This window comes from Pezoporus flaviventris, unplaced genomic scaffold (genome assembly GCF_033815535.1).
Source record: "Pezoporus flaviventris isolate CSIRO_AGI_PZ_B2104156 unplaced genomic scaffold, CSIRO_AGI_Pfla_v1 ptg000120l, whole genome shotgun sequence".
Classification (NCBI taxonomy): Eukaryota; Metazoa; Chordata; class Aves; order Psittaciformes; family Psittacidae; genus Pezoporus; species Pezoporus flaviventris.
This window is the reverse complement of record NW_026892668.1, coordinates 96,466-112,762: the sequence shown is the minus strand read 5'-3', so window position 1 is coordinate 112,762 and position 16,297 is coordinate 96,466. Positions and strand designations below refer to the sequence as shown.

The 16,297-nt window shown below is 44.3% G+C and overlaps 1 protein-coding gene across 1 annotated transcript in view; it reads right to left on the bottom strand.

Annotated features, from left to right (window-relative positions):
• The window catches only part of LOC133282370 (guanine nucleotide-binding protein G(o) subunit alpha-like), a 124,427-nt gene that overhangs the window by 42,453 nt on the left and 65,677 nt on the right, over positions 1-16,297 (bottom strand). Inside the window, exon 2 of the mRNA XM_061478388.1 lies at positions 2,165-2,325. Within this exon, the coding sequence (XP_061334372.1) occupies positions 2,165-2,325 (161 nt within the window). The remainder of the gene's footprint in view (positions 1-2,164; positions 2,326-16,297) is intronic.

The following is a 16,297-nucleotide window of genomic DNA, read 5'->3' as shown; positions in this document are numbered from 1 at the left end:
AGCAGTGTCAATAAAGATAAGCCCTTTCCTGGGGGAGAAGGGGGGGGGGAATGACATAGAAAAATGTCCAAAATCTTTCACTCATGCAGAAGAAAAAAAAAACCAAAGCACTGAAATGACAAATATGCCTCTTTTCACTGAAGTCCACTGGGTGTGAATAAGTGTCAAGTGAGCTCTCACTCCCATCACCATCTGGTGTGATAGCACCAGGGCCTTGAGGTGCAGCAGGGCACATTACACTGCTCTGCCCTGTGACAACATCTCTGCTCCTGGTCACCAAACCATCAGAGGCTCCTAAATGGCAGCAGGTCCCCAAATGTGAAGGAATTTGTTATCTTCAGCTTCACCATCTGACCTAGCCCAGAGAAAAGAAGTGTTCAGCCATGGCACAACTCACAGCATGGCAAAGGAGAGGCAGAACAGCCCTCCCCTGGCAAGGAGGATCCTGCATCCTCCTCCAGATGAAGGAGATTTTGTTAAAGACACCAAAATTCCTTTACCTGGGTTGCAACCACATATTGATATTGCTGTGAATTGCAGCACAGAACCTCCTCAGTTGATGTCTAGAAACTGCTTGTGGTTTCAGAGCTCTTGCTGATGAATTGCCAGCAGCTGGTCACACTGGGAGGGCTCTGCTTATTGTTTTCAACTGCTGTCTCACATGGAAGGAAAATCAAAATACTTTCCTCAATGTAATTTGCTCTAAAATAATTGAAGAATTTTCCACAAGGTTGTAATGCAATTAGGACTGGTATTTTATATAATTTATATGTCTAAAGGTATGTTTATGCCATCAAACCTTTCTTTTGCGGAGGGAAAAAATTGCTGGCAAGAGAAGGCTGATTTTGCTATTACAATGAAATATAGATGAAACATGAATGTCCACCTAGTAGTGATTAAAAGGCAGCATAATGTCAGGATCAGCATTGAGATGTAGTTGCTTGTGGTGAAAAATGGTTGGGTGGGATGCTGTGACACCAACCAAACAATGGTTTCCCACTTGGTTTTTGGTCAGTGCCAAGTGTCATCACTCGCCTTCTGCTGTAGCACCGCAAGAGCAGAAACAATCCTGCACTCCCCAACTGCCCTGACAGCTTGGATGGGAGAAGCTGATGCAGACTGGGGATGATCAGGCTCATCACACAGATCAAACCCATCAACCATGCCAGTGCTTGGGTTCATGTTTTGATAGATATCCAGGGAAACCCTACAAAGTGATGCCAATCAAAACACACAACTCCCAAAGTGCATGAGTCAGCTGGTGAACTTGTTGACATGGGGTAATGTGAAAGCCAAAAGCATGGACATAGCACTCCCCTGTCACCATTGGGACAGCCTCTATTTCTCTGACTACCAAAAGGTCCAAGGATATAACTGGGGAAAAGATCTCTCTGCTTGCTTGTTCCTTATGCTTATATTTAACCACGTTTTACTGACTACTGCCCAAGACACATGATGAAATTGAAATTATGGGATGAAAAGCTTTAGCCTCCTTGCCTAGGTGGAGGCAAACAGATTGGATGAATTACCATTAGAAATGATAATTCATCCAATTAAAATGAAATTGGAGAGGCACTCAATGTTTCTTCAGAGCCAGAGAAGCTGTTTAAGGGTAGATGCCCTGTCCTTATGACAGAACGAACCAAAGCCATGGATTCAGACAATCACCTTTAGAATCTGGATGTGGTCCCTAATGGCAGAGATACCACTGACTGTATTATGAGAATAAAATGATGTCACTGTAAAAGTAAAGATGTCCCTTACCCCAGTGGTAGCCCAGCTGCCTACCAGTACAGTGTATGACTATTAGAAAAGCAAACCCGAGATGTACTGCTATACAAAGCAGGTGATCACACCCTTCTATCAGACAAATGAAGAAGCCACCAGCCACGTCAGCAAGTTGGTCTGCCTTTGCTCACTGTATCCAACTTGAGCTGTTTGGAAGTAGTTTGGGAATGGACCTGACCCCAGACTGGCCAGAGGGGACATGAATGTCCTGCCTGATCCTTTCTGCCTTGCAGCAGCCTGTGACAGAGCACACATCCCAGTCTGTAAGCAGAACCATGTTCAGATCCGCTACTATGAGATCATTAACTTTATTTACAACTTTAACAAGCCCAAATGCAGCTTCTTAATGCCAAAATCTATGGACAGGAATACTCACTACTGGGCTGAGTCATTAAGTTGATATTCTCGGGATCGGTTGAAGCATTCTTGGATCCCAGAGTCTGCCCAGAGTCTCATCATAGCTGACAGCAGCTCTGGAGAGAAGGGCTCTGTGTCCTCCATCCGACTTACAACATCACAGACCATCTTGGCATCAGCCTGCAGAGGAAGGAAAAGAGAGGTCACATAGACGCTTAAGGCAGAACTGGGACACAAAAATTTCAGAAACAGTGCACAAAACCATCAGGGGTAAAGAGGCTGCATGATCCAGCAGAAGGGGCAAAAGGAGGATGGAGAAGAAAGCCACAAGGAAAGAGGTTATTTGTGCAATAAACCTCACATCAACAAATACTTCTATTCAGCAGCCAAACCAGTTGGCGCTGCGGATGTGTGGAACTTCTTGGGAACAGAAAGAAATTCATCTATGTACAAGGATGTTTTAAATTGTTAGCAAAGGGACACATATTGTGCATTGATGCCTGGTTTAACCTTGCTGAAGTAGGGGCTGTTTGTATCAGAAAGGACAGCAGAAAGGCTCCAGAAACAATTTTTTTTCAGATGCTGGTCTATTGCTTTTCCTGAATTCTTGTCCTTTGCTCTGAGCCCCTGTTGCAGAATGGCTCTAAGAGGAAGTCCACGGAGCCTTAGAGGCCTGTGAGAGCAAGGCAAGGGGCAGGCCCCACAGGTAACCGGAAACCGGAGGTGGGAGGAGAATGTGGAGGAAGCTGTGTGGGTCTAACCAATACTGTTGTGCCTAGGAGGAGTAGCTGAATACCACTCCTATATAAGTGAACTACGTCACAAATAAAGTAGAAGTTTGCTTATCACCCATATTGGGTTGGCCTGTCTGTTTCTCCTCGCCGCTTACAAATGGCGCCCAAACAGGGCCCATGGACTAATGGGCCCCGGTTAGCGGGGACCCGGATTACAGGGCCCTGAGTATCAGGGACCCGGAACGGCGAGTGAGCGGCGGCAGCGGCCGGGGAGCGTGGGCAATGCTGCTGCGGTGGCGTGACGGACCCGGGTGCTTGGACTAACCGAAAGGAGTCCGCCGCTGGGGCGAACCAGACACTGCTGCTTCGGGAGGCCGATCCGGAGACCGAGGTTACAGGACGATCCAGAAGAAGACGATCCGGAAAAGGCCAGCCATGAAAATGGACCGAGAGGTAGCCCTGGACTTATTACAGTGCTTTTTATAAAAGCGGGGAATTGAGCCTGAGACTCTAAAGCAGCTAGCAGGTCTAGTGGCTGTAGGGAAGGCTAAGGGATTTTAGTAGATCCTAATACAGTTTTTGAGGAGAGTGGCGAAAGTTTGGTGATGACCTATTTGACTCAATGCTTAATGATGATAAAACGGCAAAGAAACTCGGTAAACCACGGAGAGAAGTAATAAACTGTATAAAAAGATACAAGGCGGAAAAGAAAACTGCCGCGGTAGCAACGGAGAAACTAGGAACAGACATCCCCGGTCGGTTGAAACCGGGGGAAGATTACAACTCGTTTCCCCCAACTCGCGGGAGCACAGGGTTTCCCCCCACTTCCTTTTCTCCCCCTCCTTCATCAGAAGTTGCCGCGGAGGAGGTGTAACCCCCTGCTCCCCCACCACCCCAGTTCCGAAAGTAGGGACTTTGAAAAGGACAGAGAAAGTACATTAGAAGGGATACGCATGATGAATGTCGAGGAAGCTGAAAGGAACAGGGTGGTGCCTCGGCGCCGGATCGATTGGGGCGCAATTTTGAAGCACGCAGTAGAAAATAGAGATTATGCGCTAGTGGGAGATTTAAAGGAACTGCGAGCCTTTCCAACCCACTGTGCCCTAGAGTGGAAATTTTTAACTCAGTCAGGGAGGAGCCAGGTCTGCAGATGGCTACATACCGAACGAGAGACATCTGATAAGAAAGACACAGCTGCAAGCAACGGAGACGCTGAGTTTGGCCCAGGATCAGCCCCTGAATCCCCTGAATCCTGAGCCAGATTTATATCCTCTGCTTCCAGACTCTGACTCTTCCTCTCCTGGGTCGGTCTGCTCAGACTCACTGGCCCTGGAGACGCTCAGTTGTAACAATGGGTAACCAAGGATGCGATCATTACTGGGGAATTTTCTGCAATGGGCATCTTTGCATATCCTGTGTTTACTACACAGCAGGGGGCTAAAGAGTGGGAAGCTCTTGATCTCAAAATAGTTAAGGAGGCCTGACAAACAGTGACCAAGTATGCATTAAAATCCTCTTATACTCAAGCTGTATATGTTATGATTTTTTCTTGCAATTGACAGGGGGAGCCCATACAGTTTCTCTGTGATACTCATGTACTAGAAGTTGGTAAATGTAAGTATGTCTGATACAGAGGGTTGACCAATGTACAGGGGGGTTGTACAAGGGGGTTAGAGGAATTTGCTTGCTTAAACAAAAGGACTATCTGTTGTAAATGCCTGCTAAGCAGAACAGAGACCTCCAGTCCTGTTGATAAGCAGACGCCTGAATCTACTGATAAAGGGGAGAAGCAGAGGATTTACGGCTGGGACACTGACCAAACTCTACTGATAAAGGGGAGAAGTAGAGGATTTACGGCTGGGACACTGACCAAACTCTAAGGCCACACGTAAAGACTAAAAAAAAGTGAAAAGTGCAAGAAGAGGAAGACTCATTTACTTCATCTTGAAGACCCCTACCCAGAGGAGGAAGACTCATTTACTTCATCTTGAGACCCCTGCCCATGACCAGAGGGGGCACTGCGCAGGCACAGAGGACCTTCTGGCTCATTATAATATGAAGCGGGGATAGGACATGAATATGTATAGGCGTGTTGTGCAACCTTATGAATATATATAACTTTAGAGAATAAATGTAGAGGGAAACAACACTGAGGTACGCATGACTTTGAGGAATTATCCCCATGCGTCTCAGCGCTGAATAAAAAGCATACCTACTTTACAACTTTAACGAGTTGTGGAGTCAATCCGCGCATCAATTTGGTGAGCCGGGCAGGAGGTCTCTGTTCAGCTGCAGGATCGGCTGAGGGGCGGACATCCTAGGCGCCCCAGGCCGCTTGCCTGGAGGAGCTCCGCTCCTCGCCCGCTCACTGCGAGGACAGACAACAACCTGTGCCGGCTGCGGAGAAACGGTATGCTTGAAACTTAGGGGGCCTGTAAGGTGTACGCGTGGCCCGGGGCTGCTGGTAAGGCGCGCAGAGACGTCTGGCGCACAGCGTAGTTCCCCTTGGCAGGTAGGGCTTGCAAGCAGGGGACTCGCCGACCGGTAGAGCGGCCGCTAGCGATCCTGAGGGTGGATCGGGTGAGTTCGGGTTTTTGCTGCATCCCAAGTTTTGGGAGCCAGGAAGGATCTGCTAATGACCGTAGTGGAAGCAGGTGAAGGGGTAGGCCAACCCACCAGGTCTCCGCTGCATCTCAAATTCTGGGAACCAGGACAGACCTGCTACCATAAGAAGCAGGAGAAGGGTAAGGCGGAACCATAGTGTGAGTGTGTGGGATCCCATGTGTGTTTGTGTTTCTGTGTGACTGAGACGTAGCACAGCTACGAAGCGAGTGTGGAGTCCTGATCCGCGGTTCTGTGTTCTCCGCGAGGAGAGCGGCCACTGACAAAGCGTCTTTGTTTTGTGTTGTGCCTAATTGCTTTGTGTGTGTATATGTCTGTCGTTAGTGTTAAAGATTAGTGTTTTAAGTGGTGGGGGAGGAATAGACAAAAGTAAACTGTGGCTAATGGGGGTTTAAGACGAGTTCCCTCTCTGCGGCCCAAGTGGCTGTATAAGAGAAGTATAACCTCTAATATCTGTAGTCCTATTCTTGAGATCTGGACTTTACACTCAGTACCAGAGGCTTGTAGCCTCACATATGGGTGCATAGTAACTTCTGAACAGTGGAACCTGCTGTGGATACTAGTGTAAATTTTGCTGGAACCGAAACTATGATCTAACAACAGGGAAACTGATCTGCAGAACCCAGAGATATTATTTCACTGAACCCCTGAGAATATCATAAAACTTGTGTATAGGTGCTCTCATATTTTTAAGTGCATTTGTAGATTTGTAAAAGATTGCTTGAAATGGGAGCCGGTCGAAATAAGGGAATTCTGAAGAAAAGCCCATTGGGTTACATTTTGGCACATTGGAAAGAACTGGGAGGGTCTTCTGGGGGTTTGGTAAACAAGAAAACGTTGATAAAATATTGTAACCAATGTCTGGTTTTAGTTAGACTGTTGCCAACTTAAAAGTTAAAATTCTCCACTCCTGTAGTTTTGCATGATGTACACCCCTGTTATTTTTAACTTGTAAAATTTGATAGGAAACTTCTCTGGATAAAGTTGAGTACTTGATGCATACGTATGGAATATCAAGTCTTGTGTGCAGGTATATCTTTTTATGAAGACTGTGATGTTCCTATCTGTAAAAATATTGTGAGTGTAAAAAGCTTACTTTTGAAAAATTCATTGCCAAGCTTGTGATTGTTTATGAGATTGGGAAAGTATTAATTGGGATTTTGGTGTGAAGTCTCTGAAGTTGAGTACCAGAGGACAAGTATTAGCCCCCTATTTATTATATGCTTATCCATAAAAAACCTGTAAGACATTCAGGAATGATATGGAAAGAGAACAGTGTGTCAATGAAATGACTCTTTCCCATGGTCATCTTCTATATGTGTTTGATTTGCCTTTCCAGACTTGGATTGCTCTGGAGACTGCTAAGCATTTTTCCAATTTGATATGGAATTTTCCCTGACTTGGATTCCTCCTTCTGTCTGTCGTGTGTTAGGGTTTGATATCAGTTCTTTAAAGATGTTTGATGCCTAAGGCAGAGGATCCTTTATGGCAGTGTGTACATATATAATTTATTTATTTTAAATTTATCAGATCAGAAAATGGGGCTACAGCTCCCATTGTCTGGTAACTCTTAGTGAATTTAATTATATAAAGCAATGAAAATGGTTGAATTATAGGAGAGAGATTTAAAAAAAAAAAAAATCACCACATTTTAATCTCATGTCTCAAGCTGGGCATGGGGAGGCTTAGTCTGGGTATTAGGAAAAATTTCTTCACCAAAAGGTGATCGAGCATTGGAACAGGTGGCCCAGGGAAGTAGTGGAATATGTGTCCCTGGAAGCGTTCAAAAAAACATTGAGATGAGGCCTTTAATGGCATGGCTTAGTGGTGGTTTTGGCAGTCCTGGGGTAATGGTTGGACTTGATGACCTTAAAGGTCTTTTCCAACCGGGTTAATTCTACAATTCTGTGATCAGGAGAAATGGCCTAAAAATGGAACTTTGAATTATAATACATTGCTACAATTAATGTTGGTTTTGAGGTGGCCAGGAAAATGGGATGAAGTACTATATACAGATAGGGATCTGGCAGAGCTATGTTAATTTCACATCCTGTCTGCCACTCCGGGTGGTTTCTTAAAGTGAAAAACCTAATTTTGGCTTTGGAAAAGGATAGAGAAAACCAGAAAGCTAAGCTGAAGAGACGTTTTTCAGCCTGTGATATTGGGGGAATGATGTTTAAAAGTTGAATCAGGAAAATAAATAGAAAAATTATATATCACAGATACCTCTGAGAGGAGCATCCTCTATATCTGTCCTATCAGATATTGATAAGGAGGAGGAGATTCTGTCACTGGCAACAAGCAACACATTCACATTAAACCAGAAGTGCTGTTGCAGAGGCAGGCATCTGTAACCCCTGCAGAGCAGGGTGAGCAGCTGTGAGAAGAAAAAAAAAAAAAAAGAAAAAAGGGAAAACCAAAGGGGAAAGGAGGGGAGCTCGAGCAGCTCCTGTGTTTGAGCACGGGATGGGTGCTGGGGCAGGCAAACAAGTGGGAACAGACATGTTGATAGACGGGACTGAGGGGTTGTTGAATGTTTTGAAACTGGTGGAGGAGGAATGTCGGGCAAAGGTGGGGAAAGTGGGTTTTTCTCCTATGGGACCGGATCGGTGTGTGTGTGCTGTGGACAGTTTTTGCCCTGGGGGGAAGAATGCCATGGAGTGACTCCGGTGGCTGAATTGAAACTAGACTGACAAAGGACCTGGGGAATCTGCCCTAGTAGATCCACTGATTAAATTAAAACTAGAGACCAGAGGAAATAAAGTGGAATTTTAGTGGATACAGGAGCAACTTATTCGGCGTTAATTCAGAGGGAAAAGAATTTGTTACAGATGTGGGAGCTACTGGCCACCAAGGAAAAGAGAAAAAAAAACCAAAACCAAAACAAAAAAAAAAGGCAAAAAGAGGCACAAATTGGAAAAAAGCAACATTTAAAGAAGGCAAAATGGAATTAAGGAGTTAAAAATCAATTAATTGCAGTTTTGAGTTTATCTTTAATTCAACAGAAAAAGCAAACAGGAGGACCTCCCTGAAATAGAAGAAATCCTTAATCCAGGTATACCTCGGAATATGGACATCTGAAGTTCCAGGTAAAGCGAAAAATGCTTTGCCTGTTAAAGTAGAAATAAAAAGGGGGGCCTGCCCAATTAGAATAAAACAATAGCCCCTAGAATTGCAGGAAAGGGAATTAAAAAAATCATGAATGTGAATTGGAATATAATACTCCTATCTTGCCAGTAAAGAAAAGTTGCAGATTGGTTCAAGATCTTGGAAATCAACAAATTTGTAGAGGATATTCAGTAATAGCTAATCCGTATTGACTAAATCAAATCAGAAATGGTTTGCCGTCTTGGATTTAAAGGACTCTTTCTTTTGCTTACCATTGGCCAGAGAAATGGGAACATCCTGACACAGTAAGGAAAACCCAATTAACGTGGAACTAGGATCATGAAACCACCCACTCAGACAGGGACTCTGTCACAATATGTGGATGACCTATTACCACAGAAACAAAGGAAAAATGTGTCCAGTGAATGGTGGAATTATTGAATTTTCTGGGACTGAATGGTTATTGAGTAACCAGACAAAAGGCCCAACTAATCCAAACCTGAGTTTCCTACCTAGGATGACAGAGAAAACTTGGAACTGCTAGAAAAGAAGCCATTTGTCAAACTCCATGACTGACAACCATCAAGGAGCTCCAGATGTTCCTGGGAATGACAGGATGATGCAGACTTTGGATGCATGATTATGGTGTTCTGGTAAGACCCCTCTATGAACTGTTAAAAGAAACCCCTCTCTCTTTGGAATGGACTGATTCAGCAGAGGAGGGCTTTAGAAATTTAAAAGCAGAGCTAATGAGAGCTGCATCTCTGACTTCTGGATGTGACTAAACCCTTTTGGCTATATTCCTATGAAGAACAGGGAATAGCTTTGGTGGTCCTTACTCAGAAACTAGGACCCTGTAAGAGAACAGTGGTGTATTTTTCAAAACAGCTGAATGAAGTGAGCAAAGGATGGCCCGGATGCCTAAGAGCTGTGGCAGCAGTTATCATGAATGTTGAAGAGGCCCGCTTCTAAATATGCATTTGGTGTGGTCCATGCACATGGTGCCATCTGGAAAGAACGAGGACCTTTGAACACACAGGAGAAACAGAATAAACATGCTACGAATACTGAGAGCTGTTCAGCTACCTGAGGAAGTAGCTATTATGTGTTGTCAAGGATATCAACAAGATGAAATTTGGCTGATTTTAACAATCTAAACTCATTCCCTTAATCCCTGATGGCAAACTAACAATTGAGAAATCTAAACCTAGAAAATCAAAGGAGGATAGAAAATTTATTGAAGATCTCAGAGGAGGAGAGGAAAACAAAGAAGATTGGGTTCAGATACCTGATGGGTGAATTATAATCCCCTATAACCAACTCTGGATGCTAGTTCAGGAGGAACATAATAAAACTCATTGAGATAGCAAGTCTTTATATATATGAACAAATTGAAGGAGGGAATCTATATATCACAGTTCAATTAGACAAATAATTTTTTTTTTTTTTACCAATATTTGTTGGTGTTAACGAATACTTTTTTTAGGGTGGCCAGAAGTGTTCCCTTGTAGGTTTTGGAGTACCAGAGGCTATCCTATGTAAAAAATTTTATGTGGAAGACCATATCAGTCCCAGTTTAAAGGAGAAAGTCTTCTGGAAGTGGGAGAAGTTTATCTCCTAAAATTTCTGGTCAGTCTGGGAGTTCATGGGTGTCAATACGATGTTGCAATTGTAATCAACATATAGAGTTAAGTAGAATAGTTAAAATGGAGTGATTATTGATATTAATCCTCTATACCTGTACCATGATCCAAGCCATAGAAAAAGAAACTTCAATACTGGGTTCAAATACGAATGTCTGGCTCACATGGGCAAACAAGACTGGGTTTACTGATTTTTGTCTGACCTTGGCATAGGTGGGAAATCCCTTTAAAACGTGCCTAATTGGTATACCATACTTGAACCCCTTTGATTTTCGGGGATGGGTTAGGAATGACTCGATTCTAAATCCTAGCACAGTGATCAAAATGGTCCAGAGAGCTCATGGAACCGACTGGACAGTTGCATCAGCGCAAATGGGTGTAATAATAAGAAACTTAAATTATGCAAGAACTCCAACTCTTGGGATCTGACAAGACTAATCAGAGCTGTATAACTTTTAATACATGGTCAAGCAAAGTCCCTGAGACCAAGGTAACTAGTGGGAAGACATGGTATCATAATATAACCGCTTACTGCTCAGGATCATCTCCAATGTTACGATACAATGATAAAATACCTAAAGCTCTACCCCCAGGATATTTCTTGATATGTGGAGACCGTGCATGGCCAGGGATTCCTTCCAAACCCTTTGGAGGACCATGTTATCTAGGTAAATTGTCCCTGTTTGCAGCCTCCAAAAGGCATTTAGTCCAGGACATGAAGGGCAGCCTCCGCAGAAACAAACGATCCATTGGGCAATTAGGCCCGAATTGCGATTCCACTTTAAGAATCTGGAATCACACAGCAAGATTTTTGTTGGCGTTATTTGTACCAAATGTAGCTGCGGGGAAAGTATTGGCAGATATACATCGTTTGGCATGTTGGGCAGCTAAGCAATTAAATATAACTTCAGATGTGATATCCTCACTAGCCACAGACACAGATAGTGTATTATTGTCCCATGGACATGTTTGTGAGGATTTCGAAGGCATGTGCTGCATGAACTTATCTGGCAGAAAAATATGCAAGAGCTTAGAATTGTTGGAGGCAAATTGGATGAGTGGTTAAATAACCTAGGAGTTACTGGATGGTTCAGGGACATACTGAAACAAGGCCTTTTAATCTTATCAAAATCACTTCATAAATTGATAGAAGGAACATGGATAGCTCTGTCATGAATAATATAGTAAAAGAATTTACTAACTTTAAAAGAAAAAGGGGGGATTGATACAGAGGGTTGACCAATGTACAGGGGGGTAGTACAGGGGGTTGTACAAGGGGGTTGTACAAGGGGGTTATGCAAGGGGGTTAGAGGAATTTGCTTGCTTAAACAAAAGGACTATCTGTTGTAAATGCCTGCTAAGCAGAACAGAGACCTCTGGTGCTGTTGATAAGCAGACACCTGAATCTACTGATAAAGGGGAGAAGCAGAGGATTTACGGCTGGGACACTGACCAAACTCTAAGGCCACACGTAAAGACTAAAAAAAGTGAAAAGTGCAAGAAGAGGAAGACTCATTTACTTCATCTTGAAGACCCCTACCCAGAGGAGGAAGACTCATTTACTTCATCTTGAGACCCCTGCCCATGACCAGAGGGGGCACTGCGCAGGCGCAGAGGACCTTCTGGCTCATTATACTACGAAGCGGGGATAGGACATGAATATGTATAGGCGTGTTGTGCAACCTTATGAATATATATAACTTTAGAGAATAAATGTAGAGGGAAACAACACTGAGGCACGCATGACTTTGAGGAATTATCCCCGTGCGTCTCAGCGCTGAATAAAAAGCATACCTACTTTACAACTTTAACGAGTTGTGGAGTCAATCCACGCATCATGTCCAGGTTTCTATCAACCCTTGGAGACCTTTGTAGATACTGCTGGGCACTTCTTCCAGCACAGGCTGGCCACCTGTGTTGGAATGAGTGTGTATTTTGGTCAGTATAAAAGCCCAAGCCTCATATGATGTGGGGGAGGCAGAGCCTCTGCAGGGACGCCCTCTAAGGTTGAGCCTGCCACCTCGCACTGCAATGATGCTTCTCGGAGCTGGTTTGCTGTTAGTCTCCACAGGGTCCTTGTGCCACGTTCTGTGCATGGAACTGTAGTGGGAGTAATGATTGTCTGGATTTTGTGCTTTTTAGTTGTGCTATTGTAGTTGTGTGGCATGTGCTTGTGGGATCCCATACGCATGTGTGTGTGTGTGTGTGCGCTGAGGGCAGATGGTGTTCTGTGGATTTTCTTGTTGTTGGGTTCATGTAAAAGCTTTCAATGGGTAGCTGTTTAACATGAAAGGGTTAACGTAAAGGTGCAGTTGCTGGCCGGTATTTATGGTTGCTGCTGAAGGAGGCAGGCCGCTATAGTTGCTGCCCAGCAGGATGGCTTTTGCAGGGAAAAAAAAAAGGGGGGGGGGAGAGAGAGTAATGATGCTGCATTTAACCTGTTTAACCTGTGTACTTCTCAAGAACTGAAGAACTGATAACCTGGGGGAGGGGGTATATTTGTGTCCTTCTGCCTACAGGTCCATGGCGACTGCTTGCAAAGTTTGTCAAGCCTTGCCATGAGCTGGACAGACGAATGGAAAAACCTGATGCCTCAGCTACAAGAGCTGACCGTGAATACCCCAAGCAGAATGAGATAGAGGAAGAGAAAGAACGATTAACTGCAAAACATCACTTGAGGACAACTGAAAAGTAACATCCTGAATATGTGTGCTTGTAAAGTAGCTATTATTAGAGGTTGTGATTTTGTGTATAAAACCACCTGTATTTACTAGCTAGTTGCTAATAAGAAACTGCACCTTGTATTGTATAGATTTGTCACTTGTAAAAGACATGTTAGAGTATGGTAATTTGCAGCAGCTGCTAGAAAATGCTAAGGCAAAATCTAGAAACATTTTAATACAATGGTAGTCTTATAAAGCAGATGATAGAACATGGGATAATTCCACTGGTAAGAAATTTCTTTGGCTAGTCCCTCACTGCCATCAGCATCTTCAACATGCTGCTGCACCCTGTAATAGTTACTCTGCTAATGTAAATGTGTGTGTGCCTTGCTGTAGTAGCGACTTGTTACTGGATAAAACAAAAGGGGGGAGATGTGGAGACTGTGTTCTCACGGGGGAGAATGCATAATTGGTACATAAACTTTGAATAGTCCTGAAAGATACAGCAAGGCCATGAGAGGCCTGAAGAAGCTTAAGCAAGCAGGATAAGAGGCTGGAATTCACCAAGTTAATGAGAACTGTGGACTGTTGGCAAGCTTTCAAGGTTGAGTTCTCATACCTGTGTTTAACCAATTATATGTTAGTCATTAAGGGTCTTCAAAACATGTATCCAATCATAATATGCCAAATCACTGTAAGTGCTTCAACCGGGGCTTTGGCTCAACTAAGCAGACTGAGTTGCTAAGCAGGCAAATACTACATCGAAGGCAATTTCTGATTTGTTGTTTAAATGTTGACTCTGTAAGACATGCAACACTGCAGAACCTTTTGTTTTTGGAACAGGGACATGGATGTGAAGAGTTTGATGGAATGTGTTGTATGAATCTTTCTGGTCATTTTAATTCGATACATGCACAGCTGAAAACCCTGGCTCAGCTTACCCAGCAACTGCAAGTGAGCAGTAACCTAGGGATAAGTAAATGGTTGTCCTCATGGGGCATTACAGGTTGACTTAAAACACTGCTATTTGAAGGACTGCGCTTATGTATCGTTGCTAGGTTAATCATTGTAACTATTAAACTAGCTTATAGTTGTGTGATAAAACAGGTGAACAGAATAACCCACAATGCCTTGCTTGCACAAAGAAAAAGGGGGGAATTGTTGCAGAATGGCTCTAAGAGCAAGGCCATGGAGCGTTAGAGGCCTGTGAGAGCAAGGCAAGGGGCAGGCCCCACAGGTAACCGGAAACCGGAGGTGGGAGGAGAATGTGGAGGAAGTTGTGTGGGTCTAACCAATACTGTTGTGCCTAGGAGGACTGGCTGAATACCACGCCTATATAGGGGAACTGCGTCACAAATAAAGGAGAAGTGTGCTTATCACCCATATTGGGTTGGCCTGTCTGCTTCTCCTCGCTGCTTACAAGCCCCCGTCACAGGGGCTAATTCATGTTAACACTGAACACCTTGGCCGGCTGTCATGCTTTGTGACTCAGAGGGAGAGGAATCTCCCATGGTTAAGGAGTATGTCAGCCAGGGTCAGGCTATCTGGCCATTTGCAGATGGAAGTGTTTTGGGTAGAAAAATGTGATTCAGTAGAACAGACATTTCCTGACACAATTTGGGTCCAGAAGATGCCTCAGATTTAGGATGGGAACATGTAGTTAGACAGCCTTAGAAAAGCTGAGTTCAGCCCTACTGATGCTTCACTTGTTTCTGAAGCAGGACACCCAAATTCATGCACTCCTCTGCTTGCTTTGCAGTAAGTGTATCTCTCATGCCCCACAGACTGCAGGAGCCCCAGGGGTGTTGGCTAATCTGCAGAATTTTTCTTTCATGGCTTTGAAAATTTTGGAGTAGTCTCATATTTCTACCAGCTGAAAAAAAGCTCTATTATTCTGCTGTAAATAATGGGATAAGAGGAGCTCTTATTTCTTCTGATTTGTTCCACCTGCAGAAGAGGAGGCTCTGGGGAGACCTTAGAGCAGCTTCCAGTGAATAAAGGAGCTGACAAGAAACCTGAAGAGGGGCTTTTGACAAGGGCCTGTAGGGACAGGACAAGGGGGAATGGCTTTAAACTGACAGAGGGGAGATTGAGATTAGACATTAGGAAGAAGTTCTTCCCTGTGAGGGTGGTGAGGCGCTGGCACAGGCTCCCCAGAGAAGCTGTAGCTGCCCCATCCCTGGCAGTGTTCAAGGCCAGGTTGAACAGGGCTTGGCACAACCTGGTCTGGTGGAAGGTGTCGCTGCCCGTGGCAGGGGGTTGGAACTAGATGAGCTTTAAGGTCTCTTCTAACTCAAACCATTCTATGATACCTTATGTGTGCTTACAGCAAACCAGTGAAGCCAACCTCCTTGTTTTATTACCTGTTTTATTACCTTTTCTCTTGTCTGAGATCAAACCCATTCTTGGACAAATACAGGCGTAACTCTTCTCCTTCCAGGGTGTTTGGTCTAAATCAGCAAATGGTGACCAGAAGCATGAGCCTTGCAAAGGGGAGAGCAGGCAGTGCCCATGCTTTGCTGTCACTGTCCCATGGACAAACAACCCCTCTCCATCACAGCAATCTGTCTCATGAGCACAAAGGCACTTGCATCTGGACGTGCAGCTCCTGGGAAGCCCATGCATTTCCTGTGGGAGCAGCTCCTACATCTTTCCTGGCTAAAACAGGCTCTATCCTGTTCCTCTGCCCTTCCAGGTGCTGCTGATTCTCCTAGCTGATGCTCAGATTTAGCAGCTATGATGGGAACAGCCCAACTGCTGAATGGGTTGCTCTCCCTGGATACTGTCCAAGCACTGGGGACAAGGTGTTACATGGTTTTGGGGAAAGCAAGCAGATTATTTCTTAGGTCATGGGTACAATTAGAAGTGGAGGAGCACCAGTGTTGAAGAGCACCACAATAGCCTAATTGCATGGGTGGGAACAATGAGGTATATGGCATGGCCTGCATGGCCAGGAGCAAAACTCTGCAGCCTCTCTTTATTGAACATTGGAATTGTTGAAAAGTTACAGGGCACCAAATTGCTAGCACTGGAGACTGAAGAAGCACTCAGAGAAAGAACCTCAAGTCCCCTGAACATCTTTATGATCTGAAGAAGTCTCAGTACTGTATGGAGACACCATCCTATAAAACTTAGTGGGGTGGAGTCTCTATGCTTTGAAGACTTTATGAACATAAAAGTCTTTCTTGCAGAATACTTAACTTTTGGTGTCCAGGAATTCTCCTAGCCCTGTGTACAGACTGATCATTTTGGAGAAATAGTATTGATGACTTGCACCTCAAAGTCAAGACAAATAAAGAACCTTGAGGAGTTCAGTTAATTTCAAAAGCTTGGTTTCTACCCCAGAGTGCTTCGTGAGCTCAGTGAATATTCATAACTCAAC